The 27,573-nt window shown below is 39.2% G+C and overlaps 1 protein-coding gene across 3 annotated transcripts; it reads right to left on the bottom strand.

Annotated features, from left to right (window-relative positions):
- Positions 1-1,435: 1,435 nt before the first annotated feature.
- Positions 1,436-26,235, bottom strand: RHBDD1 (rhomboid domain containing 1). Of its 3 annotated transcripts, none has more exons than XM_063408399.1 (7): positions 26,118-26,235; positions 19,942-20,460; positions 18,287-18,419; positions 14,847-14,935; positions 13,172-13,222; positions 8,285-8,407; positions 1,436-3,184 (listed from the first exon to the last, which is right to left on the bottom strand). In XM_063408399.1, the coding sequence occupies exons 2-7, from the start codon at positions 20,372-20,374 to the stop codon at positions 3,072-3,074; spliced, it is 942 nt and encodes a 313-aa protein (XP_063264469.1). In that variant the 5' UTR covers positions 20,375-20,460; positions 26,118-26,235; the 3' UTR covers positions 1,436-3,071. The 3 variants fall into 3 exon arrangements, with proteins under 3 accessions (XP_063264469.1, XP_063264470.1, XP_063264471.1); XM_063408400.1 differs by lacking the exon at positions 26,118-26,235 and adding an exon at positions 25,882-26,111; XM_063408401.1 differs by lacking the exon at positions 26,118-26,235 and adding an exon at positions 20,979-21,033.
- Positions 26,236-27,573: the final 1,338 nt, after the last annotated feature.

Raw genomic sequence — 27,573 nt, 5'->3', positions numbered from 1 at the left:
ATAGGGGTATTGTAATTAAACAGAGCAAGGGATGGCCAGAGAAAGTCACTTTAGTCCTGCAGGCAAAAAAAACCTGGCAGAACTACTGGCCTGAAGTGGCCAGTCCCTTCACTACCTCCTACTACACCTTCGATGTCTGTTTTCTTGGTATTTTAATGGGCATTTTTCCCTTTAGGAGAAATAGTGCTGCCAGGGAAAACAGCACACTAACACAAAACCACAGAATTTGCCTGTGCTTAAAGATAAGGTGGAAGAGGGAAAAGAATTTTAAAAGCTAAACACAGTTCTTTCATCACATCTTAATTTTGGGCTGTGAGAAACCCTTATTTATTAACAGTAATATGTTAGGTTGTTCAAGCATTAAATTTCAAGAATGTGCCCATTAACAAGTCTGCTGATTAGGATTAATTAGAGAGTGGAATTTCTTACATGGTACCTGATCACAGAGTTTAGAGGAAGTACAAAAAACTCACAAGAAATCACAGCTCCTACAACAAAGGAATCAAACTGCAGATGCTGCAATATTTTATACAAAGCTACGTTTGCTTCAGGAGCCCTTGCTTGAGGCAGGCAGGCAGTGACCAGGGCAAGGTCCAACACCCACCTGGGTAACTGCTCTTAATTTCTGTTCCTGAAGAGACCAAGTGCAACAGAGCACCCTGGGATTCACCTGCCACATCTGCCCTTAGCAGTGCTCTGCACCCTGAATTATTGGGGGCTTTAATGGCAAAAATCCTGCTGAGGACTCACAGAACAGGTTGGGTTGGAGGGGCCTTTAAAGGCCATCCAGTCCAACCCACCTGCAATGAGCAGGTGTTAATAAACCCTCCAAATACTGCAAGTAGCAGAACTTTGCAATAATCTAACTGTAAAATCCCCCCTAAATTAAAAAGAAAGTAGTCCAAATACAATCTACCCCCTTGGTATCACAAGTCTTCATTTCTAACAGCAGCTCTGTCACTTAAAATACACACCTTATTAATTACTACAATTAAAACCAAACAACTTTAAATGTTAAAAAAATATTTATTTCAATTCTGTATACAAAAAAAAGTCAAAACAAGTGAACATTTATTAGTACTGACAATTTTTGTGAATATTTAATAGTATGTATGTCTAAGCTTACTTTACAAAACCAAGTGCTTATAGAATTGCAATTGGGTTTTTGATTTTCCTTAAGTATCTTTTTTTACCTGACTAGCAGCACATTCTGTGCTTTTAAATAGGTAAAATATCAGAACTTACCACACACAGTATGTTACACTGCAACTTTTGACCAGAGCATTAAAGGATTTCTGAGGGTGCTACAAGGCTACATCCTTCTCATTTCCATCCAATTATTAACTGCTGAGAAAAAGATGCTGGTTTTTGAGACTTATTTTCAGTGAACATTAAAAAATCTGCCTTCTATCAATGTCTGCTGTTTTATTCTATGGCTGTTGCATATATACAAAACCAACCAAGCCCCTGAACACACCAGAAATCAGCACTGTCTGGACCTGGAGTCCCACTGCAGTTGTGCCTGTTGTGTCCCAAAACCCTGAGCCCCAAGTGTGCATCCTGATACTGTGCTTTTCCCAGCAAGCAAGAGCTCCCCCTACACACACTAGCTACAAACAGAAAGGGTAGGTAGTATTTATTTAAAAAACACAATTAAAAATCCTTTCAGGATATTGTTCTGTATGAAATATACAGCACTGTTTTTTATATTCAAAAATAACCTCGTAGAAAAGTAGACTTCATAAAGCACAGGTTGGTGAAACCCTTAAACTGCTTATCCTAATTCTCTACTCAATCAGTGCTGATAAGGAGATTCCAACAGGTCTGTGTCAAAAGCCAGTAACAAAATTATTGTTCTGAATAGTTCTAGAGGACCAATTCTTTCATTCTGAGGATAAAATGCCTGGACGAGGAGTGATTTTTCAGGGTGATACTGGCACCAAACCCCTTGAGGTTCCTCAGGTGACATTACCAGGCAGCTAGAGCAGAGCCTCGTGTGGAGGGTGTCCCCAGAGGGACAACTGAGCTCTCAGGTCTCCTGTCAACTTCTCTAGTTGGGCAAGGAAATTCTCAAAAATGAAGAATTCAAGGTGGCCTGTATTCAGGCATGATCTCCACAAGTCTACAAACTCTCAGGTCTGCTATTGGTCTTCAAACAAGATTAATATTGAGAAATAGTGGCATTTTTAAAGCTGCATGAACAGCATATACAAAATAAAATTTGCAAGCCTTCTTAGAAAGGGAACTGGATGCTTTACAAAAGTATATTGTTAAATAAATATATGCTTTGTATGGCATAGCCACATACCTTTACACAAAAACTCCCAACAAACGATTTCAGCTCTGTAAAGGGCAGCAGTTTTCGATTTAAAACATAAATATTAAGAAAGGGTTTAGGAAAACATAAGTAGTTCCAACTCAAGTTTTATCCCATGCAAGCCCTAGATAATGTGGTGTGAGGAAGACTGAAACACTGAAGTTTGTATTGAATAATTCCTTGGGAAGGACAGCATGGGAAGGACAGCTGCAACTATTTGTCAAAAGCTTTTAAGTCTAGACTCACATGGCCCAGCCACTGTCATCAAAGTGATCTTTTCCAGTGTCATTTCACATGGCAATCCCAAAAAGTGAGTTGGTCATCACAGATAACTGAGAAAGGTGTGTAAGGAAAAATTGCATAGTTTTAAAGTTACATAGAAAATGGAACATTTCAGCTGCAATGGATGAAGAAAACCTGCTGTCTGAGAACAAGGAATAGCCAAGGAATTCTGGCTAAAGCTATACAAAATAATTTAAGGAAAAAAGTTTGGTACAACCATCAGTCTTCTTCCATTTAAGGTGCATAAAGATGGAGACAAAGATCACATTTTGATTCTTATCTCACATTTCTTATTCAAGTTCCAACTTTGAGTCTGAACTCACAAATCCTACGCAGTTTTGCAACAAGTAGTAAAAACAATGGAAGAAAGATTATAAATTATTCTGTAAATTACAGATTACAAGTGTATCTGTAAATATTTTGGTAAGCCTGAATAGCACTTCACAATTTACATCAACCCCTGCCAACTCCATCATCTGTCAAACCTACGAAGCCTTCGCCTTCTCATGTCCTCGTCTGAGCTCTCAGGTGGGAACCAGAACCCGTAAGGTCGCTGTGCATTACTGTGTGTTCCTCTGCCAAAATCTGCAAGACACAATGAAAGAAACTGTTATTTTGGTCTGTAATAGGAGAAAAATCCACATATATCCTGTAAACCAAAGCTTCACCGCACAAAGGAGACAGGGAATTGAATGGTTTCAATTCTGATGGTTTCAGGGCAATTACCACTTCCAGAAACTGCTCTTAAAGACAGTCAAATAAAAAGAAAAACCAAAACCAGACACCACCCCTCCCCCCAAACAATAAAGCTACCACCATCCAAAAAACCACCCCAACCCAACAACAAAACCAAACCAAACAACAAACCACAACCATAAGAACATCTAACAAGTTAAGAATAACAAGTATTAACAAGTATTCACATTTTTCACGATCCCTGCTTTACACAGTGAACTCCAGAACGTGAAACTATTTCAGTGTCCCCGGCGGTTGCTTCTGGCAAAAGCAGCTTTTGTGTTTGCTTTTAGCACCAACATGTGCAGCCCACGGCCGAGGCACACACAGCTCCCAGCCCCAGCTGGCAGTAGCTCACAAGGGAAGGACAAGTGGAACCCAACCATACGAGCTGTAAACAAAATAATCTGAGCAGCAAGAGCACAGCCAGCCCCACAGGACTGGGTCTGGCACCCCCAGAGGAGCCAGGACAGGCCATTCCAGCAGCTCTCCAGAATTCACACCGAGTCACCCAGCAAGGCCTGGTTACACACACCAGCTCTGCTGAGGGGCTCTGCCAATCCAAAATCACAACCTGCCTTCTGAGCAGAATTACAGTGTGGACGACAAGCAAATTAACACTAAAATCTTTGTAACATTCAGCATTTCTTAAGCTTTCACCTGCCCCACATAGGGTCAAAACTGTGTTGTAATGCTGTAGTTTAATAATTGATTTTTAAATCATCATAATTAAACTACTTGCATTTTTTAAAAATATTTTCAGTAGTAAAATTGTCAACTAAATATCAAAGTTTCTTATAAAAACATTTATTTTTCTATATAGCATACCAGGTTAATTTTTATTTAAGAAAACAGATACCACTTACACAGTTAAGACAAGTCCTTGCACAGTCCCCATATAATATGCTCAACACTTCAAATATACATGTGCTTTAATCATCACTATTAATAGAATGAGGTGTTATTAAAAAAGAGGAAAAATCCTCTTTTATGCGTTGACCCAAAAATAAAAGGCTAGACAATATATTTTGAAAAGCTTTAGTTTGAAGAAAAGATCTTATTTTAGATCAAACAATATGGTGAACAGCAAAGGCTGGATGTTTTAAATACATGTATTTGTATCTGCATGTAGATATTTAAATTATCCTGTTACCTGAAATAGTTCCCTGACACCTTTTTTCTTTTAATTACAGCAGAAATATTAATGAAATAACACCTTTATCTTATCAAAATATTTATAAGTCACAGTGCTCAGAAATGGTAATTAGGCCTCTGCTACTACTGAAACACCACCTGACGTCTGTGCAAGAAACCAACACAGGCTTTTCAACACATCAGCAAAAACAAAGACTAAAGGAATCTGAGACTGCATGTAAAGATATGGAAAACTGCAACAACACAGGATGACAGACAAAACTAAAGGATATGGTACAACAAACTTAGAACAAAACCTTCATCCTTCCATGGCACATTTTACAATGTTACTGTGAACTAGAACCACGTTCTGTGAATGCAGAAGACTGAGAGCCCCGTCCTGTAGAGAGAATCCTAAGGAAAGGCAGTGCAGGCATTTTTCCTCCTTTCTTACTTTAGAAGGACTAGGAGGCTTCCAGAAAGAGCTGAGACACACAAAACACAGCAACCTTTCCTTTGTTTTGTGTTTCACTAGAAGTCAGACAGAAACTACAACTGGATACAAAATATAAAATGGCAAAACTGCTTTATTTTTTCCTGTTCTGCCCTCTGCAAAATGCAGACATGCTATATCAGCTGAGAACTTTGGCTTTTAGTACTTATCACTGCCCCATTTTCTCCCACTCAGCTCCAAGCAGACCACATTCATTAGCCTTTGCTATTGTTTCTAGCACAGTCCTTTGAGTTTCTGTCAATGTATGAAGAGAATTTTGTCATGCTATGAAGCAAACTCTTCTTCCTGGTGCTGATGCCAATCTGTCTCATCTACAGACTTAAACATAAAGTGGTGAAGAAGAAAAGTGGAAGTAAGTATGGTTTCAGTGCTATGCTTTGGGACAACTGACAAATGAAAAATCAAATTAGCAGCAAAGTACTGAGGGTAATGAATTTAGAAGGCAAGTAACATACAATGAATCCAGACACAGCTGGACTGTTACAAGGGCAAGCCAGAACAATCTTGAACAGTCTCCCTCTCTCTCTTGTTTTTAAAAGGGGATGGTAAAATTGAGAAATACACAAAACCATTCCCTCCCAAAAGTCAGATAATGTGTTTTGGTTAGGAGAGGAGATAGCTAAAGACTTAAATCTTTAATCCTTTAATACTTGAGGATTTTTATATTTATTTTAATCATGCCTGAAAATCTCATGTTTCCTGTATCAGTGTCACTGAAATAAACTTTTTTTGAAGTAAGAAATTGTAAAAAGCACACTGGTAACATTTTTAGAAACCATCATAACCACCTCCTAAGCCAAGATCTTACTGCACACTCAGATCATCCATTTGTTACAAATAATCAATGCCACTATGCAGAAGAGGATAGAGACCACTGCTGGACTCGATGTTCTTCTGCAAAGAATTAAGGGGATTAAGAATTAAGGGTAGCAGCTACCTCCAGCTACCATTTAGCTGGATACTGAAAATACTACAGGAGAGATGGCATAACAATCTCACTGCATTTCCCAATCATTTCATAATTCTCCAGATATTAATTCACCTAAAACAAGGCTAAACTCATTATTAACTGAAAGTGGTTGATAAATTAAATTAATTATGTCTTTCTTTCCCAAGTACTGAAAGGAATTTACTAACCAACTCTAAAAACCCTACATGCTACTTAACCAGTCCCTAGGCTAAGACAGACAGATAGTTTCTCCTGAGAGGAAGCAAGCTATGAATAACTTAATTAGAAGAAGAATTTCAGGTGGGCTGTATATTTTTCATGATGTAGTAGAAATATTTTGTTGAGTTGCAACAAAATATTTGGGTTGTTTTTCTCTAGAAAATGACTAATTTATTCAGTCAGACATAAAGAGTTCAGAACATAATCTTTAAAATGGTCCCAATGAAAACAATGTAAATTATATACATAATCTACAGACTCAATCCAATGATAAACCAAAATTAAAATAGTAAATTATGAGTAAATCTAAGATTAGGAATATCCACTGACCTTAGTTTACCAGCAAAAACATTCCCAGCCTAAGTTTGTTAACATTTGCAAGGATCTTACGAAATAAAAACCCGCTTTGCTTTCCCATGACTGCATTTCTGCTTGCGTAACAGAGACCCACAGCAACAAAGGAACTCTGAACAATGTCCCTGTCCCATGCCAAGCCTGGAAACCCAGCTGGGTGCATGGAGACACCAGTGCACACTGGAGCCACTGCCCAGCAGCCCCACTTCCTCCAGGGTGAGGGGTGCAGCCCACACACAGCTCCTGCTCACCATGCCCACAGCTGGGAAGCACAAGTGCTGCTCTCCAGCAAGGTGACCCTGCCAAACCCACTGTGAAAGAACAACTTTTGTTCCTTCATGAATAAGTTCAAGTTACTGAGGGAAAAATAAAAATATTTCCAGAGACCACTGCAGTCAGAGAAAAGGCTCCCATTTGTATCACTGGGTCTTGGATGAAAACACCTAGAGGTCTCTACCTCCACATGCAAATCATGCTTTTAAAAATAGGTGTAAAGTGTGTATGTATGCAAACCATCTCTAACTACATCCAAGAAGCTGTGATGGTTTAAATGTCACAGTTGGGGAAAAAAATTAATAAGAGAGCCCTAAATTGATTGTGGTACCTGCTATTATAAGCTATTTCAAATTATTTTGTATAATTTTTTGTCATGTTAAGCACCTGTTTCATCATCCACATAATTGCAAGAATCTCTGAATGTTCATGCTTTAGGGAAAATGTATTGTGTCCAAAGGACAGTACTCATTCAAGCTAATTATTTTTCAGACTAACTGTCAGGGAAGAATATCCTAATTGCCCATTAGCACAGTAAATTTCATCTCATCCTTTGTGTCCCCAGAACAGGTGTGATCAGTGACACGCTTTGGATTATGTTCTTTGTGAAATAAGACATCTGCCTATAGGCAAACTGAACCTTTACACAGCTTGTTTAAAGAAGTGTTTTAAGAGCTCAAATCTTAGGTCTTGCTTGTCCGAACTCAAGTGTTCCAGCAGGCAGGAGAAAGTGGTGCAAAATAAAGCAAGATCCCTATGTATTTGATCACACCAAATTATACTGGAAACAATAAGTGATGATACCTTTTCCTGCTTCACTTGCCTGTGAGACTTAAAAACTGTAACCAGCACTGAAACCAGGCACTACCAGAGTGTAAAGAAACATTGTTTTTGGCAGGGAAGTTTAAAGTGAAACTTGGTTTGCCACAGCAATCTGCAAGTGAGATACTCTTTAAATTCATTCCTGTTTCATCAAAGGACATTCTCCAAAGAAACATATTTCCTCTTATAGCACAAACCTTATCTTTGCTCAAAAACACAAGCTGACAAAAAATACATCTTACCTGGAGTGTTAGAGATTATTTAAGGCTACAAATAAAAGTTGCAGATGTTTCACAGTGATACATGTAAGCTTTTAAAGTGCATACTGTCTACTTATTTATATTATAATCTTATCACTGTTATTAGTATTCTGTTTTCTTGATAGTTTCAAAAAAATGCCACAAAAAAGGCTCATTCTTTCAAGTGACATCTTAAAATGCTTAATATTAAAAATGGAAGGATTTCTTTCTTGAACTCAATGTTAAAAATTATGCAAAATATCATCTTAAAAAGACAGTAAAATAGACAATATCCCTTACAATAGAACTCATTTTATATCCATTCCTTTCCAAAATTACAAGATATGTCCAAAAATAAGTCATGAGGAATATATCTTGTTTTCCCTCCTGAGTCCCTTTCAGTATGAATCATAACTTAAGAGATAAAAATGCAATAAAATTCCTACCTCTTTCATTAAGACTGTTTAGCACTGCCCTTTCAAGCTGTTCCTCTTCAGTGAGCCCACCTGTATAATCAAAGTAGCTCCTTGGAGTTCTGTATTGATAATCTGGATAATAGCCATAATACTCTGTAAAATGAAGCAAAAAATAAAATAAATTGCTGCTACTCAGCAAGCGTGAAAACAGATATTATCTTCTTGCTGTCTTTCTTCCACAAATTGTTTTAATTTGGGAAAAAAATTATTAGGGTTCAATTACTTATTCAATATATGCCATGAAATAACTTCTAATTTACAAAGCCACAGCATGGTAACAGGAGAACAAAAACCAACCCAAAACCAAAACAAAAACCAACCAAACAAACATCAACAAAAAACCACAAAAACCCACAAAAAAACACGAACACACCAAAAAAAAAAAAAAAAAACCCCACCCACAACAACAACACCAAACAAAAACCCCAAAAAACCAGAAAAAAGATGGACCAAACATTTCAATTTTTATCAGTGTTGAAAGTGAATTGCTGTTATTAAGAGGTTTCACACAGAAATTGACAGTTTTCATCATCTCCTTTTAGCATTTAGTTGTGAGTATTTGGACACCTTGCTGCTATCACTAGAACACAAACCAGGTACTGTTCAGGCTTTTTCTGCCCACCTCTCTTCCCTTTTACCCCCATAAAACAATGTCATCCTGAATTCCAGTCATCTCTGGACCTAGAGAAGGCACAGGGAAAGATTCCTGCAAATCCCTGCAGTGCTGTACACAGCCCTGCAAAAAGGCAGCACAGCAGAGATCTCCTCACAGATCTCCTCACAGATCTCCTCACAGATCTCCTCACAGATCTCCTCACAGATCTCCTCACAGATCTCCTCACAGATCTCCTCACAGATCTCCTCACAGATCTCCTCACAGATCTCCTCACAGATCTCCTCACAGATCTCCTCACAGATCTCCTCACAGATCTCCTCACAGATCTCCTCACAGATCTCCTCACAGATCTCCTCAGTGTCCCCATCACTTCTGCTCTGCTCACAGCCCCTTCTGGCCTTTGCAAAGCTGGCCAAAACCAAGCATGGCCATCACCCACTCAAATACATGGGACTCAAAAGAAAAAAAAAAGACTTGGCTAGAGAATTCAGCAAGGCTCTCTTCCTGTTAGCAACAATCTCATCTTGCCTGAGCACAGAAAACCTAAGCTGAGAAGAATGATGGGAAAAAGTTGCTTTTCAACTGAGGAAAACTATGGAGAAAACTCCTGGTTTTCTGTTCCATTTCTGTATTTTCAAAATACAAAGCTTTTGTAATGTGTTCATTTCTAGACAGCTGAACAAGAGATTCTGAAGACCCCAAGTACAGAAAGGTTGCCAGTTTCGTCCAACTGAGAGAAAATCATACAAAGGTTTTTCAAAATGAGTACAGTGGAAATATTTTTGTATGAAACAAGTACAACAGGCCACTTCCTTTTTCTTCAGATTATTAACATCAGTGGTAGCCTTGTGTTCTCTCATTGGTTCTACAAATTCCAGGTGAGATTTGTGAAGTGTCTGTGGTTAATAACAAATACAGAGGACAAAGTGAGGACAAATAAGTAATTTCTTTTAAAAAATTATTTTGCTAAAGAAAAATATCCCAAGCTCTAGAACCTTCAGACAGATAAAACCAGCAATACTCTGTCTTGGAAGTTATACAGGAAAAGCAGGAAAAATTGAACAGAATAACTGCACAAAATTCCACATAGAATTATATATATTCCTCTGTATTTGCCAACATCCCTGCATTTATTTTATGTACACAAGTACGTGTGCACAGAGGTATGTATGCACAATATACACAAACATTCTGCTTCCAATTCTTTCTTGTCTTGGAACACAACTGACACTGGAAGATTTTCCCTGCACCTGCAGTACAATCTGACTGAGGGACAGCATTTAGCTGTTATGTCTGTACACTTGGGATGCAATCTTCATTCTCCTCTGCTTCATGTTAATCTGAATGAATATTTTTCTCAGCTATAAATTCATTTTCTGGAGGTTTCAAAACTACATGCATGAAGAGTGTAAAAATCCTGGTATTAAAAGCATGAAATTATCTGATGAAACTAAAAGGATGCTGTATTTTAGGTTTGTTCTATTACTGTTTTTCTGTGTTTTATGTTTCACACTGCCAGCAAGTTGTAAGTGCTCAGAAAGCTGTAATGTTTTATTTTAAAACGAGACACAGTTTGGTAACGTTGACATGTTCAAGGTGTTCCTATTAATCAAAGTAAATGTCCTAATACTTTATTCATGAACTGCACTTAGAGAAAATCTAATTCACCTACTAAATACTAACTGTGTTAAAATTACACTTAAAACCTTTTTTCTCTTAAAGCTGTTTCCTCGTGCTGTTTCATAAAATCTGTTCTGACCATAACTTCATCTATTTTTCTATTTAAATTGGTATTTAAAGGCACATAGTAATAAATCAACAATGCCAGAAAGAGAAAAAACTAATCAAGATATGCATCATTAGCCTATGACACTAGAGCGAGTTTTCTTCATTCACAGATGGCCAAATTTATTCCATATATCATACACCAAGCAAAAGGTTAAATCTTCCATTAAGAGTTCTGCAAATAGGATGAAAGACAATTACAAAGTAGATGATCAGAGAATGAACATAACAAATATATATTTTCTTAACTGCAGTTGTAAGTCATTTTAGACAGATGAATTTAGTACAAAGAAAAAATTAAATGGTTATATCTAAAGCCAAACCTGGAAGACAGGATAATTCAGATTAACTCTCTCCATCTCCCCTTTGTCCAAAAGAACTCAAAGTAACAGCATTTGGGGACTGCCTAAACATGCAAAAAAAACCCAGATTTCCTTGTTGTCAGAACACTAAAGCTTTTTTTTCCCTCCCCATCATGGCAGATCTACTACATGCAATCTTTCCCATTTTCCCTACTTGACAAGAGCTGGAAAAGCAAACAGAAAGGGCTGCTCAGGATCTCTCTGCTGCTCCTCCACAAGGGTGGTCCCGTACACCCACCCAAGCTCCAGCAGCTGGTGTTTGTCCAGGGGCTGTAACAGATCACAGAGTTTAAATGTCAAGTACAAATCCTTATCTTCATTAGCTATTAAAGGATTTTTTCCAGTATAAATCTTTCGAGTTTCCATCCCCCCTGCTGTTCTGGGATGCTGCAGGAAGGTTCAGTGTCTGTGAGCAGCTGGGCTGAGCAGCACCTGAGGCTGGGTGAGCACCTTCACCTGGCTGGGATTGCCAGCCATGGAACAGGTAACTTGTGCTCACTCTACTTGCTGTGCTCACATCTCATTTCACTTCACAGCAGTAAAAAAAAAAAATAATGGTTTTATTTCTTTACTGGCCTTTAGATCAAATGGTTTCTGACTTTAGAGTAAATTAGAGCAATGAAAATCCTGGGTAAATACACTTTTAAATTGGAACGATCCCTGTTGCTGTTGTTAAGGAAAGCAGGCTAAGACCTTTTGTTTAGGAATTACAAAACAGATGTTTCAAAAATAATTAAGAGCTCAGAATCCTGCTTGTGGGAACTATTTAATGTAATAATAAAATTGGAGATAGATCATGGAAGACAAAGGCCATCAGGGAGAATAAAAGCAGCTATAAACTTGGCTCCAAGTAAGCACATCTCAATTATAAAAGACTACACAAAATAAAAACCCCTGCCTGACGAAACATCAGAGAACAGTAGGAATGATCAAACGTGTGAAATAGTTTCCTCATAAGCAACCAGACAGACTCCAGCTTTCCAAATGGAGGGAAAAGATGACCATTGTGAGTGCAGGACTGAAGCCTAAAAAACCACTAAGGAAGGAAGTACATAAAGAATGAAGGTTTAGTCTCCCTCCCGAAGAAGGATTAATGTGCATCAAATGAAATTAACAGTTAGCAGGTTCAAGTCAAACTAAAAAATGACAGATTGTAAACCAGGGAGCAAACTGTGAGTCTCTTCTGATGATGTAGGTGTTAAAAGTGTCCATATCGATTCAAAGAGCTTTTGACAAATTGATGGAAGAAGGATCTACCACAGACTATTAAAGACAAAATCCTCCCATAAAGCTTTCTGCTGAGAACATCTTTAAGCCACAAGCCACTGCACACAGGCAGATATCTGAGAGAGTTATCACCATGCATTTATCCTGTTCTTCCAGCAGATGCCTAGGAAAGAGCACAAATCACTGCAGGAGAGAAGAGATGCCAGGATATGCATCCCTTAGCTCAGATCCATACCCAGAGCCCCTCTCCCGGCCCTCACAGACAAGGACTGCACCTATGATTTCTGCACACTCCACACACAGTGATTCAATGTTCTGCAGGAGAAGTGAATCAAACGTGCTCGGCTGAGTGTGCCAGCATTCCAACCATCCATCTAAACTGAAGATGGCCTAAATTCACTCTGCTGAGGGGCTTTTTGCACGTAAATTACTTCATTTACAACAAGTGCTCAAAGGAAGAAGATCCTTGTTAGAAGGGGAAAACCACCCTAGAATGGAACAGATAAATTTGCCAGAGGAGAGCATATTTACCAAGGTCCAAAAGGCTGCTTTCAGCAGACACAATTTTCCCGCTGCTACACCTTGTGCAAAAGAGATGATATTTCCCTGAAGTAGCATTTTAGGAAGTCATGACCTTAATTTGAGGCTTAAGTCTCTTGTACAAAATAATCCACACACTTGCCTGAAGAGGAAAGGTGAGACATGCCCAGAGAAGGAATACAAGATTAGCAAGTATACACGTGCAGAATATTTTGTATACTATGTATGTTTCCATTTACATAGCTCTCCTATAGGTTTTCTAATCATTAGCAAAAACCATTTTTAAAGCTGGAATAAGTTCTTGGTTAAGTGGACAAGAGTACTTACCTGAATGGTAGTCCCTAGGCCTGTCAGGCTCAGTGAAGAAAGAAACGCCAGCTAAATAAAAGAGTAATGCATATACTGTTAGAATAATTGTATTTTCTTTACAGAATACAAAATTCAAATTTAAAATATCCTTTCTTTAAGAGTCTGCTTCATAAGACACAGGCAGGAAATCAGTCATGGGTATCTGTGGATTTAGCGCCAGAGAGAGAATATACTACTACAAGCTTCTATGTTGTTCCAGATTTTATAGTAGTGTGCCATGTTCAAGCAACATATCCATGTAGACTAGAATAAAAGCAAACCAACCTATAATGTTCTCCCCAGAACACATAATGAACAATTTCTCTACTGAGAGTATTCATTAGTAATACTGTTTAATGCACAGAAAACTGAGGACTGGAGCAACACTGCATTATTCCTGCTTTGCTACACAGGAGAAAAAAAATGTCCTTGTACTGCACACTGCTTCCTGCAGCTGCCAGTCACACAGAAGCTGCCCAGCAGCCCCGTCTCCAGGGTAGGTTTCACTGACAGAACTGTGGGGTTATCACTGAATCCCAGAGAAATTCACTGGAAGGGATCTCAGAAGGTCCCAGCCTGAGCAGGGTCAGTGAGGAGATCAGAGCAGGGCACCCAGTCAGGGCTGCCCCTTGCCAAGCCAAGGCTGGAGAGCCCCAGGCTGCGCTGGCAGCTGAGCTGGTGCCTGTTCTATAAGCATCAGGAGCTCCCCCAGGGCACAGAATCATGCAAGGTTAACCTTTACCTAGCAGGACACCTGACGTCTGTCCCCTCCAGCAGGGCAGGAAAGCTGATGCTTTGTGCTTTGGTGTCCTTTTTTCCCTTCCAACTGCTGAACATACATGACTTACAGACTGTTCCCAAAATGTGATCAAAGCCCCAGTGAGAGCACACACATAATTAACAAATAATTCCCCACTCTGCAAGCATTGTACCCATGCTCAAGTTGATGGAACAGTCATGAATAAAGTACTCAACCTATCAAATAGTCAGACATAAAAAGCCAAATATTCTGCCAACCAACCCCAGCACAGCTGTTGTGTCAGGGCTTAGACTTCCAGCTAGAACACTGACATTTATGGGAGTGTTCTTTTAAAAGTTTGCAGGGCTGCATTTAAAACAATTGTTAAAACTAAAGATGGCTAAAGTTATAATCTCTTTAAAAAAATTATTACTGCAATATGAAAAGCTGTAGTAACACATGGTTGGAAAGCTCGAGAAATCCAGTTACAATTTCTTAAGCATCCCACCACCTTTTGTAAACCATGGAGATTTCCATTAGAATCAACACAACAGTAGAAATCAAGATGGAAACATTTTGTTCTGATATATGTTTATGGCTTCACCACACTTCATTTGAAGTGACATTTTCATTGAAAGATTATACTCTAAATAAATACTTAAAAAGAGGAGTAAAAGGTATTCCTCTAAGTAAAAATATCTGAAAGTCACATTTATTCTTAATTGTTCTTATCCATATTTAAGAAAAAAAATTGAATTTTTTTTGCATCTACTTTAATAAAATGACCATATCTTTAATTGTCTAAAAACTTGCTGGAAGAGGCTGAATTTCTATATGCAAGACTTCAAGACTTAATGAATTTTCAAAATAAAAGCATTCTTATGCAGTTTTTGTAAATTCAACAGAATTATATACCTGCACAGGCTTTCATGATCTTTTTCAGAGGTCCCACAGTGTACATCAATCCAACAAGAATCCCTGACAGATGCCCAGCGAAAGAAGTCCTAGAAAATAAAAAAATCTTGAGTAATGGAAAGGGAGATTTTTTGTTTTGGTAGGAATACAAAAGGGAGAGTGGAGAATTTGTTCTAAAGACAAAGTCTCTGAGGCTTCCCTGAGAAAGCCCCTGAGTGACACCAAGCACAGAGACATTACCTGCCTGCAAGGATACAATGCCAAGTTTTCTTTCTTTGTAACTACCTTAAAATTGGGAGTCACACAGTTACAGGAAAGTAGTTAACAAACATCCTGAAAAAACTAATAGGAGAGAGAATTTTAGTTGATACAGAATATGCTTTCCCTAAAAGCATTTAAAGATTTAAAAGGAGTAAACTGGTTTCAAGCTTTAGAAAAGTAACTGACATTGTAATGTCTGGGTAGATCCTACCAAAGCCATGTCCAGTTCTGAGTGAAAGCACAAACTCAACAATTTCCACAGCACTATCCATGCAATCCAACAATCAGCCTGAAAGAAGCATGAATCCACTGCAATCCTTGTAATACACTGCCTCCAAAATTGGAAGAACAATTGAAATGCTGAGATCCAAATTCTTTTCTACACACACCAACAAGTTCTTTTAAAAATATCATTGCCATTTGTATACAGAATGAAAAGGCTCTGGAGTCTTTTGAGAAATCAACCCAGAAAATGTTTACAGTAAATAAGGAGATTTGCTCCAGTTATTGACATGACTATGAGGTACTCTATAAATTCAAAAATCAATTTTCAGCATTCGGATTAAGAGTTAAACTCTTTTGTGTTTGAACATAAATTAAGAGCAAATCTTCTGAATTCAAGCAGGTATGAACACTACTCACAAATTTTTCACTTCTATTATGAAGTTACAGAAGCCAATACACTAAACATTAAAATTTCCTTGTACGTACAAATAACTAATTTATACTGGTTGTCAAAAAAATTTAAATCATATGCGCTAAAATTAGCTGTTTTTTTCTGTTTATAAAGTAGAAATGAAACCTCTGTTTAATGTACCAAGTGCAATGTTTGCATCGATTTTTATTCTGCAGGAGTTATACAGATGATGGCACAAGCACTCAAGCCAAGCCAGCTTCAGGCATCAGTGGTAAAAAGAGACAGGAAAATGTGCGTGTCACTAGAGGGAGGTAAAGATCAAATCTAAATGCACTCTTGCCACCTCCTTAACCACAAACTGGTATCCTGCCATGGAGAGCTGCAGTTCTCTCTCACTGGCAATCAGCAACTCTCTAAAGAGTAACATAAATGCTGGTGTGAACATTTACAGATAAAGGTAATGACCAAAATAAAGTATAAGGAACTAATTTTCCGAACTGATTTTCTGGAACAGATTTTCCAAATTTATGAAAAATGCATGCCTGACTTGGAAAATGTCTGACTTCACAAAAATTAAAAATACTCAAAAATCACCTGCTCTAGAAATCACCAACATATTGGTTCACATAAGACTTAAGATATCTGCCCAGTTCTGGAAGAGGCACAGATTAAACAGAAAGTCTGTTATTTAATAAACAAATAATCCCAAGGATTGCTAAGGAAAGCCTACATCTCAATATTCTTTATGGAAGGTGAAAATTGGAAGGATACTGAATGCACTTTTTTCCAAAACAAAAACACTAATGAGAACGAAAATAATAAGATGTCAGTAAACTCCTAAATCCTCTCCCAGCACATAAATCAAGGTTTTCAAAATGCTCAGTGTAACTTTTGGATCTTTCATTGGTTATGGATTCTCTGCTTCATCAGTGCAACAAGGCAGGTCCAAATTTACCACATGGCTTTCTGACTGGACAGAATTCTGCCCCCGTTACTGATCTCTTATCTATTCACAACTAAATTATGCAACTTGGTCTACAAAAGGAACCAGTTAAACATAGACTTCAAATATTTATTATAACCTGCCCTGAGCACACAGATGAGCATGTAAGAGCAATGCTGTGAGAGCTGCAATTGCTATGGCTCATTGCAAGGCAGTTGGCAGTCACTAATTAAACATGTTGTGTTCTAGGACATGAATTTCTGGAGATCTACTTGTTTTCTGTAGCCCCCATCATCATTTAAGTGCTGTGAAATTGCCCTCTGCAGAGGTCACTGTAGAGGTTTAGATGAGGCAGCTATCGAAACTTCCATGAAATTATGAAATATTTTTTGATATTATTTCTGGACTTCCTCTCTACTCTCTATCCAAAGACATTTCTACAGTAATGCAACTGAAAAAGAACAGTACACAATATCTGAAATCACGTTTTTCCTCTACCATAAACAGTATGATATGGTTTTACTTCATACATAACGCTCTTCCACTATTCTTTAACTAAACTAAAACATTATTGTTAAACATATCACCAAACAAAACCTATGTTCAGCTAAAACAGCAGTTTATAGTTCTCAGAAAAATGTTTTTAATGCACTGAAAGCTTTAGTTTTATACTTGTAGCAATGCCACGCAGCTCACAAATAAAACTGCATTTGGGCAGAGGAGTCTTCTATCTTTAATCCTCACTGCAGTCAATTGAGCAGCCAGGCATAAAGCAATAAAACCAGTGCTTAACCTCAACAATATTTGAAATCTCCTTCTGTGCTAGGAAGTGTTCTATCAGCTATATCATAGTATCTGACAAGGAATATCTCAGTAATGCAGAGCTCTTTTTTTAATCTTTCTGAAAAGTGGGAAATTGCCCATGAACTGTGATTTGATAGTTTATATGTTTTGTGTTTGTACTTTACATATATTCAGCAATGTGATTCACAGGTACAGAATATTACATAGGAAAATTACTCATTTGCAAATATGACTACAAAAACCAGGTGCCAAAGAAGGGCAAGGCCCTGCTCTCCCAGAGGAAGGGGCAGATGAGCTGTGCTGGCACAGAGCACACAGAAAAGCTGAGGGAGATGACCAGCAGCACTGCAGGACAGTGACAGTGACAAAACTGGCAGAATACTGGATGATAAATCATCACTGGATCATTTACTGATCATAAATCAGAGCAGTGACTAAGCCAGAGTGGGCTGGGACAGGAATGGCAAGCAAACAGTGGAATGCTGCTCAGCTAATGAAGGCCTTGGCACTATGGTGGAGTAGTTTAGTTACCTTGTTGAAAAGGCACAGCCCGTTTCCTTGTCCATCAACTTTTGTCATCTGCCCTCAAATACTCCCTTACACCTTCTGGGAAGAGTATTTCAGGTTTTAATTTGAGATGTACTCAAAATAGAGGGCTTTAAGGAAAGAGCAGACTGCAGCCCCAACACTGCACTGGGACACCAGCTAACACTACTCACACTCCATGAGACATTTCAAACTACTCCACACAGCCCCAATCTCTTCTCTTTTCTTTGGAATATTAAATGCACTTACCTTGGGGAGATTAAATGAATAGCCACCAGCTCTACCCAACAAGCATATTTACTGGATATTGGCAGTCCAAGGACACTGCTCACTCTTCCTGGATTAAAATGGTTGTTCAGAACTTTCAAAGCAAACAAGACTCCTGCAAACAAGAAATCACATGAAGAGAAAAATACTCGTGCACAAATAATAAAGAAATGCAAACAATCTGAAATACCATGCAATTTCAAAGCACCACGAAGGGTATTGCTGCATGCCAGAACAGTTCTGTTCTTTCAGTGATACTTTTCAGTGACTTAAAAAAAAAAGATACAAAAATTACATATTTATATAAGAGCCAAATCTAAGCTGCTTTTTAATGTGCCTGCTCACTGTAGCTATTCAGGTATTCAAAAAGATACAAATATAATTTAAAATATGAATTCTAGTTGAAAAAATTGACAAAATTAGTGAACTCAAAAACACGTTCTGTGACTTGAGAAAAGCCACTACTGCAAACAAGACAAACAAAAATGTGTAAAGCTCAACAGTAGGTTCAAATTCTGAATTAATGGAAAATCATCTTACACATATTCCAGAATCACTTGTTTCTGAAAAAAAGAAGTAGATAAATCACCTTTAATCACAGTAAATAAGATTAATTTCTAATTGACTGCAACTGTTTTATCATGCAACCACTAGCTGATATGATGGAATGAATTCAGAGAACTTATTGGAAGTGTTTATGAAAAAGTTCCTCTCAAGAGACAGCTCACAGTAGTCTGAAAAAACCGTGAGAAATGAAGAAGTAAAAGTTTTGACATGGACACATCAAGGCTGGCACAGGCAGCCAAACCATCCTGAGAAAGGGGCTGCAGTCAGGGCCTCTAGAGCCCCCAGAAGGGCTGGTACTGGAACTGGGCATGTCCTGTGAGCAAAGGGGGTGACCAGAAAATAACTGCAGGTCCAGAGCAGCAACTCCCAGGATGGTCCAGCTTGTACCCACTAGAATATCCCAAGAAAACCTCAGAGGTGTTGAAGCAACCTTCTTAAAGGCTGAAAGAGAGGGCTTGCCTTCAAAGGCTAGGTCCCAATGACAGCAAGGAAATCCCCTACTTATCTAGAAAGGCAGGGCTACTTTTTCTATCTGACTGCAGATTTTTTTAAAGAAAAGGAACTTATTGACTTGAAAATGATCTGCTAAAGGAGGAGACAAGACCATTACTGGAAGGAAGATGACCAAAATCAGGTGTTTGGATCTTGCTAGCAGAAGCAAATGCAGGGGAGTCACTCCAAAGACAGGTACAGTAATTTTAATCTGACAGGCTTTTCTAGAAGCCACCTAAGAAGCATTACTGAAATGTTTATATGACATCAGAAAATTAAGAGTTCACATTTCAGTTAACCAGTGATATTAAACAGAAAACACAATTCTACCAGGATGATGATATTTTCGTGTTCTCAGGTAAAGCCCCTGTCGATCACAAGAACATGAACTGAATTACTTTATGTTCATGCCCAGAGTACATGCTTTAAATTGAAAAATAGGATAAGCACACTGACATGACAATCATACATATATGCAGATGAACACCTATCCTCTTACTGCAATTAACAGTTATCATTATATAGCAACAATACATATTGATTTTAAGTACACAAATTGGACCAACTCTGTGTCTTACCTGAAAAACCAACACAACAGTGCATTTCATAGGAAGGATCATCCAGAATTATCACAAGCAGGACTTCCAGCACCATGTAAACGACTCCAATCAGTACTGAAAATACTGCAATTATGTAGGCAAACCACACGCTCTTCAGCTTTCTTTCCAGCATTATGCCCTTCCAAAGCATGGAAATCATGTTATAATACAAGTGCCAGTCATCTGCGTGGTGGAAAGGAGCAAGCAGCAACCGCTGCCAGTTCCTCCTGTGGACAGCTTCATTTACACTGAGACACACTTCAGCCAGGGGCCTCAGAGGATTCAGATAGAGAAAAATATTCAGTACAAGCACCCCAAGGGTAACAGAAGGAATGTTCTGGAGCCCAACTTGAGAAATTTGATAAAGCAGCAAAAGCAGGCCAGCACTGACGCCTCTCTGCCTTCGTTCCATTGTTACTTCTTATTCAAAGAAATGTGAAGATTATTCTGATTTCCAGTCTTTTGTTCAATTTCAAAACCATACAAGTTTTGGAAATCCTGAAAGAAAAAAGATAACTTGTTATATACGTACTGTGGTGTTTTGAAGCTCATCACTGGTTTTTGTGAGTTTTTAAACACAAAAAATTCATCAAGGTAATCAGCTGAGACCTTTCATATATCAGAACAAAAATTCAAGTGAGGAGAAAACCCAGAATTTGTAAACTGATACAAAACACTAATAAAGGAGATTCATACAGGTAATCCAGACAAGCACTGAGAGACAAAGCAGTCTGCAACCTCTCTTTCATATCCCTGGACAGGCTGCACTTAATCCATTAAAATACTTGGGTATTCTAGACATGTTTTCACTAATTCTGATTCAGTCAGGATAATTAAGATTTCAGGAAGGAAAACGGTTCAAAATTCTTCTCTAGAGTCTCAGTTTCCAGGATTTCTATCTTTGCCACGTATTTCTTTTTTTTTAATTACCATTTTCCCAACTTTTACAAATATTCAAAACAAGCTAAGCTTGAAAACTAAAAGTTATGATTTTAAAAAAAGGAACAGAGACACACCTTAGTACTCCTAGATACAATTGAAAAACTATTACTGCTTTCCTGGGGATGAGAATAAAGAGTTTGGTTTAGAAGCAATGGAGAAAACTACAGGGGGAAATCATATTCAAAGTCAGCATATAAAATTTAAAGAGTTACAACAAAATTTTCATCTCTGCCTTATTTATGCCACAAAACCCCAGGGGATTAAAGAGGGCTACAGAGGAGGGAAGAAGCTGCGCTGGGTAACAGCACAGGGGGGTGTGGAGTTTCCAGAGCGTGGAACCCCCTGTGGGAGGCAGGAAGAGACCCAGGATTTGAAGCTGGTTCTGAGGGCAATCCCAGCTTGCCCAGTCCTCTGAAAACCCTGCAAGGTGGCCCACCAATAGTACAGCTCCTCCACTCTCAGGGTGTCCCTTGTTTGCAGAACTACTGAAGATACACAACACATTATTCCATGTGTAAGTACAGTTATGTAGAACCAGCAAAATACAATTACTCTTCAAAACTCTGCCACCAGGTTTCAAATGAAACCGCCTGAAATATGGAGATAGATACAAAGTTCTCATCTAAACACCCCACTAACCTTCTTTTTCACTATACACAAAATAGTTAAGGTTGATAATATACCAATTTTTTATTTAAATGCCTTTCCAATTCATAGAAAACTATTCTCCTTCAGTATTTTTCATTAGAAAAACAAGCAACAATCTAATTCTTCTAGAAAACAACAGGAAAAAACATGCATTTATAAAGGACAGCTCAAGTTGCAAAATTTAACCTTCCCCATTATGTCTGTTAGGATTTACTAAGTTTCACATTTCTACAGACCATTGCTATGCCTGCAAACACTTCACTAAACATTTTTATTCAGGTATTTGAAGTCTTCTTAATAATTTGATTGGGTTACATTCCACAAAATCAGTGAGCACATGGAAAAGAAGGAAAGCACCTCTGGATGATGTTATCCTGTAACAGCAAAAGGACCGAGGAGACTTGCACAGGGTAGAACATCAAAGACAACCAGGCAGGGGCCAGGCTGCCTTCTCTGCTTATCCTGAAGTGAGGGGAGCACACAGTTCCATCCACTTCTTAAAATTAAGTAATTTTTTTGTCTCTGTATTTCTCTTTAAATTACATTTATGCTTATTATAGCAATTTAAGAGAAGAAAAAACCAAATTGGTTGTGTTTTTTAATCCTGAAAACAACTGCAGTAAACCAGAATGCATGTAAAACGTGTTTGCTACATTACAATGAAAGTCACTACATTTTCCCCATGTTATTATCTTGAAGATGCTACATAGTGCCTGAGTCTTGTCCAAAACACAGTGAAAACAACAGAAATGTGCTTTATACCAGGCCTCTTGAACATCTAACTTCCTACACTGGTGCCTTCCAAAAGCAGTTTCTAATAATCACAATTTAACTGCAGAGACCACAGCTGTAGCCCTCACAAAGCTCAAATGAACCAACCTGTTAAACTGCAAATTGGTCATTGCAGATAATCACATTGACAGTCTTTGACTTTAAGGTCAATATTACCACAAAAACCAGTTAATCCAAAGTGTAATCAATGCCATTCTCTTTTTCCACACTAGCTCTGATACCAGGTAGACAAACATCCCCCAGTATTCGTATAATCTTCTGCCCAGACCTCTGGCTTTTCTTTACTGCATACACAGTTACATCTTTCATCACAAAACAGTCAACACAAAAACTCCTAGAATTTAAAAGTGAGCATACTTTAAATGCAAGTTATATGGAAACATCACAATCTTTTGCCATACCACGTTATTCAAATTGTCAAATAATCTCGTGTTTTAAAGTTTCCATCTGTGCTTCTGATACCCTTAAATTCCCAATTTAAATACTTTCAACACCCATGCACCAAAGAAAAGAAACCCTCATCCAGCACACAGCCAGACAAAAATAATGGCAAAGGATGGGAATGCTTTCCATCACGATTACAGCAGTGCTGGTTATCACAAACCATGCCCATTACTAGGAGCAACCAAAAATGTCAGCCAAAACACATTATGTGTTTGACTCCAAGGGAAAAAGATACAAGAAAGAGAGCAGCAGTTGTTTGAGTGTTTTCTGGAATGCAACTCCCTTGAAACATATAGAGCTTTCATGGGTCTGAACATTCCTACTCAGCCTCTACTCTGTTTATTAAAAGGCTAATGAGGTTTGAAACAATGTAGCATTTTCTCTCTCTTTTTTTTTAAAACATGCCACCTACTTCAAAATGTACAAATTTCCAGAATAGACTTGAAATGGACATTTGTCTTGCATCCAGGCTGCCACGTGTCTGCATTTTTGTCACCTACTCAAGATAAATGTCTGAGCTAAACATTCTTGGAATTTGTTTGTTTTGTACTAACCAAGTAGAAAGCATTTAAACTTATTTTTACTGTGACAAACCCCTCACTTGGTAAACACAAAATATTACAACTTCCCATTACTAAAAAAATCATGTAATAAAGTAAATATTTTAGTAAATACCAGTTAAAATGAAATGTTCTACTGTCTATTCCTATAGCTGTAATTTGAATTTAGAGGTAAAGAATCTCCCTGTACCCTTGCTCCCCCTAAACCAGACACAATTACCCTGAAATTTTGATTTATGTTTATACAAAGCCAAGTACACTCGGGGTACAAAAATTGTGCATTCAGCCTACAAGTCCAGATTAGAGCTAGACCAATGTCAAAACCACCTGAAACATAAACGGTGAGTACCAGATCCTAAGCACAAAGCATTCCACGGTGCAGATAAGCCTCAACAGGCCCTCACCACTGGTCTGTGAAGATACAGGCTCAGGACACAAAGGATTCTCCAGGTAAAGCAGAAACTGTTTTACAGCAAAAGAGGAGGGCAAAGGAAGCAGGAGTCAGCTGTAAACACTTTTACTGTGGCCCTCAAACTTTGCAAAGAGGTTGGGGGAAAGACCTAACAGAAAAAAAACAACCAATGCAAGGAAAAATAAACGAAAAATTTCAAACATAATGAATCATGCCGTTTATATTTAATGAGTATGCAAGGAGAAGGTCAGACACAAGCTGTCAGCTACAATAAGCTTTGAAATGTCCAGTCAATTGCATAGTTCATAGCAAAGACAAGGTTCTGACTTAATTATGAAATTAATTATTTCATAAAGAACAACTTCTGGATTCATCAGATGTGCCTTTAAAGGGCTTTCCTTCTCAAAGGAGTACCGAATGGTGAACTGAAAAGACATAGCATTTCAGAATTTGGTGAGAGAAGTTACACATCTGTAATAAAAATGTTTTAAAACAATTTAAGCCAATAACTCCCTTGCTGAGACAATTCAAAGTTAAAATATCGACATTCAATGACTTTATAAATAGCTACATCACAGTCTTTTTTGATTATGCAATATTTTAAATTTCACTCAAAGTTTTCAGTGAGAATAAAGAAGTTCTTCTGCCTCATATCTGCTTCAGCATTTTTAATCCCCTTAGGTACCACTAAAAGAGGAAGTCCTTAACAAAATATGCTTTTAAACTAAAACCTTCAGCATAAAACTGGAAACTGTGTTGTGAAGTGTGTAACAATTACTGTTCACAATAAAATATATCATTAAACAATACATGCCAAGAATCATTTTAGCCACCTTACCCCAAAATGAGACAGCTTTCACAGGAAAGAACCCAAGGGGCTAGGTCAAATCATTCTCCTAACAGACAGTAATTAGTAACTGCCTCTCAAAACACCAGGATACATCTACACTAATTGAAGCTGGAGAAGTGAAAGTCATAAATATTTAATATTACTGTACTTATAAAGGTAAGATGTCACAGCTTAAAATAAAAATACATTAAGATAACAGTAAACTTCAGATTAGGCCACAGCTGAATTTTAGCTTCACAGATGTTTAATGCAGGGTCAGGGATTTGGGTTTTGTTGGGTTTTTTTCCCCATTTGATTGCAATTGTTACACGTATATAATGTTTAAACTGGGTAATCATACCAGAAAGCATCCTCCTTTATCTGAAGAATTTTTTAATATTATGAAAAATGAAACCATCAAAGATTGCCTGACTCCACTTCAGAAGTGTGAAGCACAACAGCCCCTACAATTTTAGCATTCCTTGGTGGCTTTGAGAGAAAATTTGTCTGCAGTGTGTAGGAGAAAGGAAGAACAGCAAACTCACTTTTTGAAGAAAGCCATTTGAAATAATACTGGTTAAATATACAAACAATTCAGAAACACACGCTTTCTAGTAATAGCATTATACTGCTGTTGTCAACACCTCCAGTCTATGTCAATAAAAAACCAGTTCCAGGAAGAACATCACTGTGCTATTTCAGGAAACCAAACCAGCTCAGGTATTGTTAATTACATTTTATAGACACCTGAATTACTTCTATTCGGTGTTTTAACAACTGTAAGACAGCTTATCAAATACAGACAAGATATACTTGCCATTGCTGCTTCTTTGATACAGCTAGAAGTTATTTGCAGTTTTTGGGGGTAGGTTTTTTGTTTCGTAGTATTAACATAGAAAGGGATATAGTTCTGGCCAGTTATTGATTTTTTAAAGAAGCTGTTTATAGAATTAGTAAAAACACCCCTGCAGAAAGGGGGTAAATGACAGCAGTAACCGCAGCGTGCGGAGGCTGTGAGGGGCACAGCACAAGGCAGGTGTGCCTGCGGATAAGCCCCAAGGGTTCTCGGCCCTCGGCTCCTCCTGCGCACCGACAGCGCTCCCAGGAGCCGAGCCCACAGACCCGCCGTGTGTGGATACAGATAAGGGCTGGGAAACCGTGAAACATCGGGGATTCGACTTCTCCGGCCGCTTCACTCCCGTAATTCCCACCGCCATTCACTGCAGCGGCGGGAACGAGCTAAGCTCGGCGGAGGAAAACTCCCCGCAGAGCGCAGCTCCAGAGCAGCTTACCCAGGCCAGAGCCCGCTTGTTGGGGCTTGCACGGGGCACCCCCGCTCAGCAGGGCGGCGCTCCCGGCTGCGGGCCGCGCCCCTCGCGGCCGGGGGGCCGCTCTCCGCCGGGAGGCGGCGGCAAAGGAAAGAGAGGAGGAGGGCAGGAGAGCAGAAGAGGAGAACGCGGCAGGAGGAGTCGCGCAGGGACGGGGAGGAGGTGGCGGCGGCTGCAGCGTCCCCCGCCCCTGCACTCACGTTCTCCGGCGGCGGCGGCACCCGGAACCCCCCGCGCCCCACGTGACCCGCGGCCGCCTCTCCGCGGCGAGGGGCGCGGCCCGGTCCCGCCCCGCCCGGGGACGCTCCGCGCCTGCTCCGCGGCCGCCGCGCCGCCGGGGGCGCTGCGCGCGGGCGGGCTGAGGGCTCCTGAGGGCTCCTGAGGGCTCCTGAGGGCTCCTGAGGGCTCCTGAGGGCTCCTGAGGGCTCCTGAGGGCTCCTGAGGGCTCCTGAGGGCTCCTGAGGGCTCCTGAGGGCTCCTGAGGGCTCCTGAGGGCTCCTGAGGGCTCCTGAGGGCGGAGGCGGGAAAGCTCCGGCGGCGCGGCTGAGGCGGCGTCTGGGGCGGGTATTGCTCGCTGGCACTGCCCACTGTTAAAATACATAATCAGGATGCTTTTGAAAGCGTTTTACTGCGCATGCAAAACAGTAACTAGTTTTGTAAGTTTCATAATTCGAGGAGATTTTTTTTCTTCAAGCGTTAAAAGCAATTAGATGAAGACATTGCAGAATCGCAGAATCAACAAGGTTGGGAAAGACCTCTGAGATCATCAAATGCAATCTACGACTAAACATTACCGTGTTAAACAGACCATGGCACTCAGTGCCATGTCCAGTCTTTTCTTGAACACTTCCAGGAACAGTGACTCCACCTCCCTTGGCAGCCCATTCCACTGTCTCATCACCCTTTCTGTGAAGACTTTCACCATAATGTCTAACCTAAACCTCCCCGGGTGCAGCTTAAGACTGTATTAGTTTCACTTTTGTAGAGCACTAGTCACTGGTGTCACTGTATTTTTCCCCAAATTTGACACAGATACCCAGACTGTGAGCTTTGTTATTAATATTCAGTAGGGAATACATTGAGCAAATTATAAATGCCTGAAATAATAGGTTCTCATAGAAATGTTGGCAAGCTGATGGTGCAAATATGTGACTAGAAATGAATCATACAAACCCCATAGCCAAAGCTACATGTAAACCGCGTGATTTTGCTGTCATTTATGTGGCACTCAGGTTTCATAGAACATTTTGGCAACTCGTACAAGTATGTCATAGGATTTATAAGAAAATTGCATTCCGCCCTTCCAAAAACAGCACACAGCTCAGCAGACTGGCAGGCATGAAAGGGCTGAATTCCTAGAAATAGGGTGGAGATCAAGTTAAAGGAGCAAGCTTTGCCAAAACAAGCAACTTCAGCATAGTCCTCCCTTCCAAGAACGAACAGAAGCCAAAAGAGGCGGGCAAGGCTCAGTGTGTACCACCATTTAGACACATTACCTTAAGCTCCTTACTTTTTGCACATTTAGATCTGTTACCTCAATTAATGCTAATCATAATAATTCATAGAAATCTCAGGATGTGGCAGTTAAAAGTGCCTGAACAGATAGATATTTTATCATACACCAGGTTTTCTACAGTTGGCATAATTTCCTGTAAC

This window comes from Prinia subflava, chromosome 11 (assembly GCF_021018805.1).
Source record: "Prinia subflava isolate CZ2003 ecotype Zambia chromosome 11, Cam_Psub_1.2, whole genome shotgun sequence".
NCBI lineage: Eukaryota > Metazoa > Chordata > Aves > Passeriformes > Cisticolidae > Prinia > Prinia subflava.
This window is presented reverse-complemented; position numbering and strand designations above follow the sequence as displayed.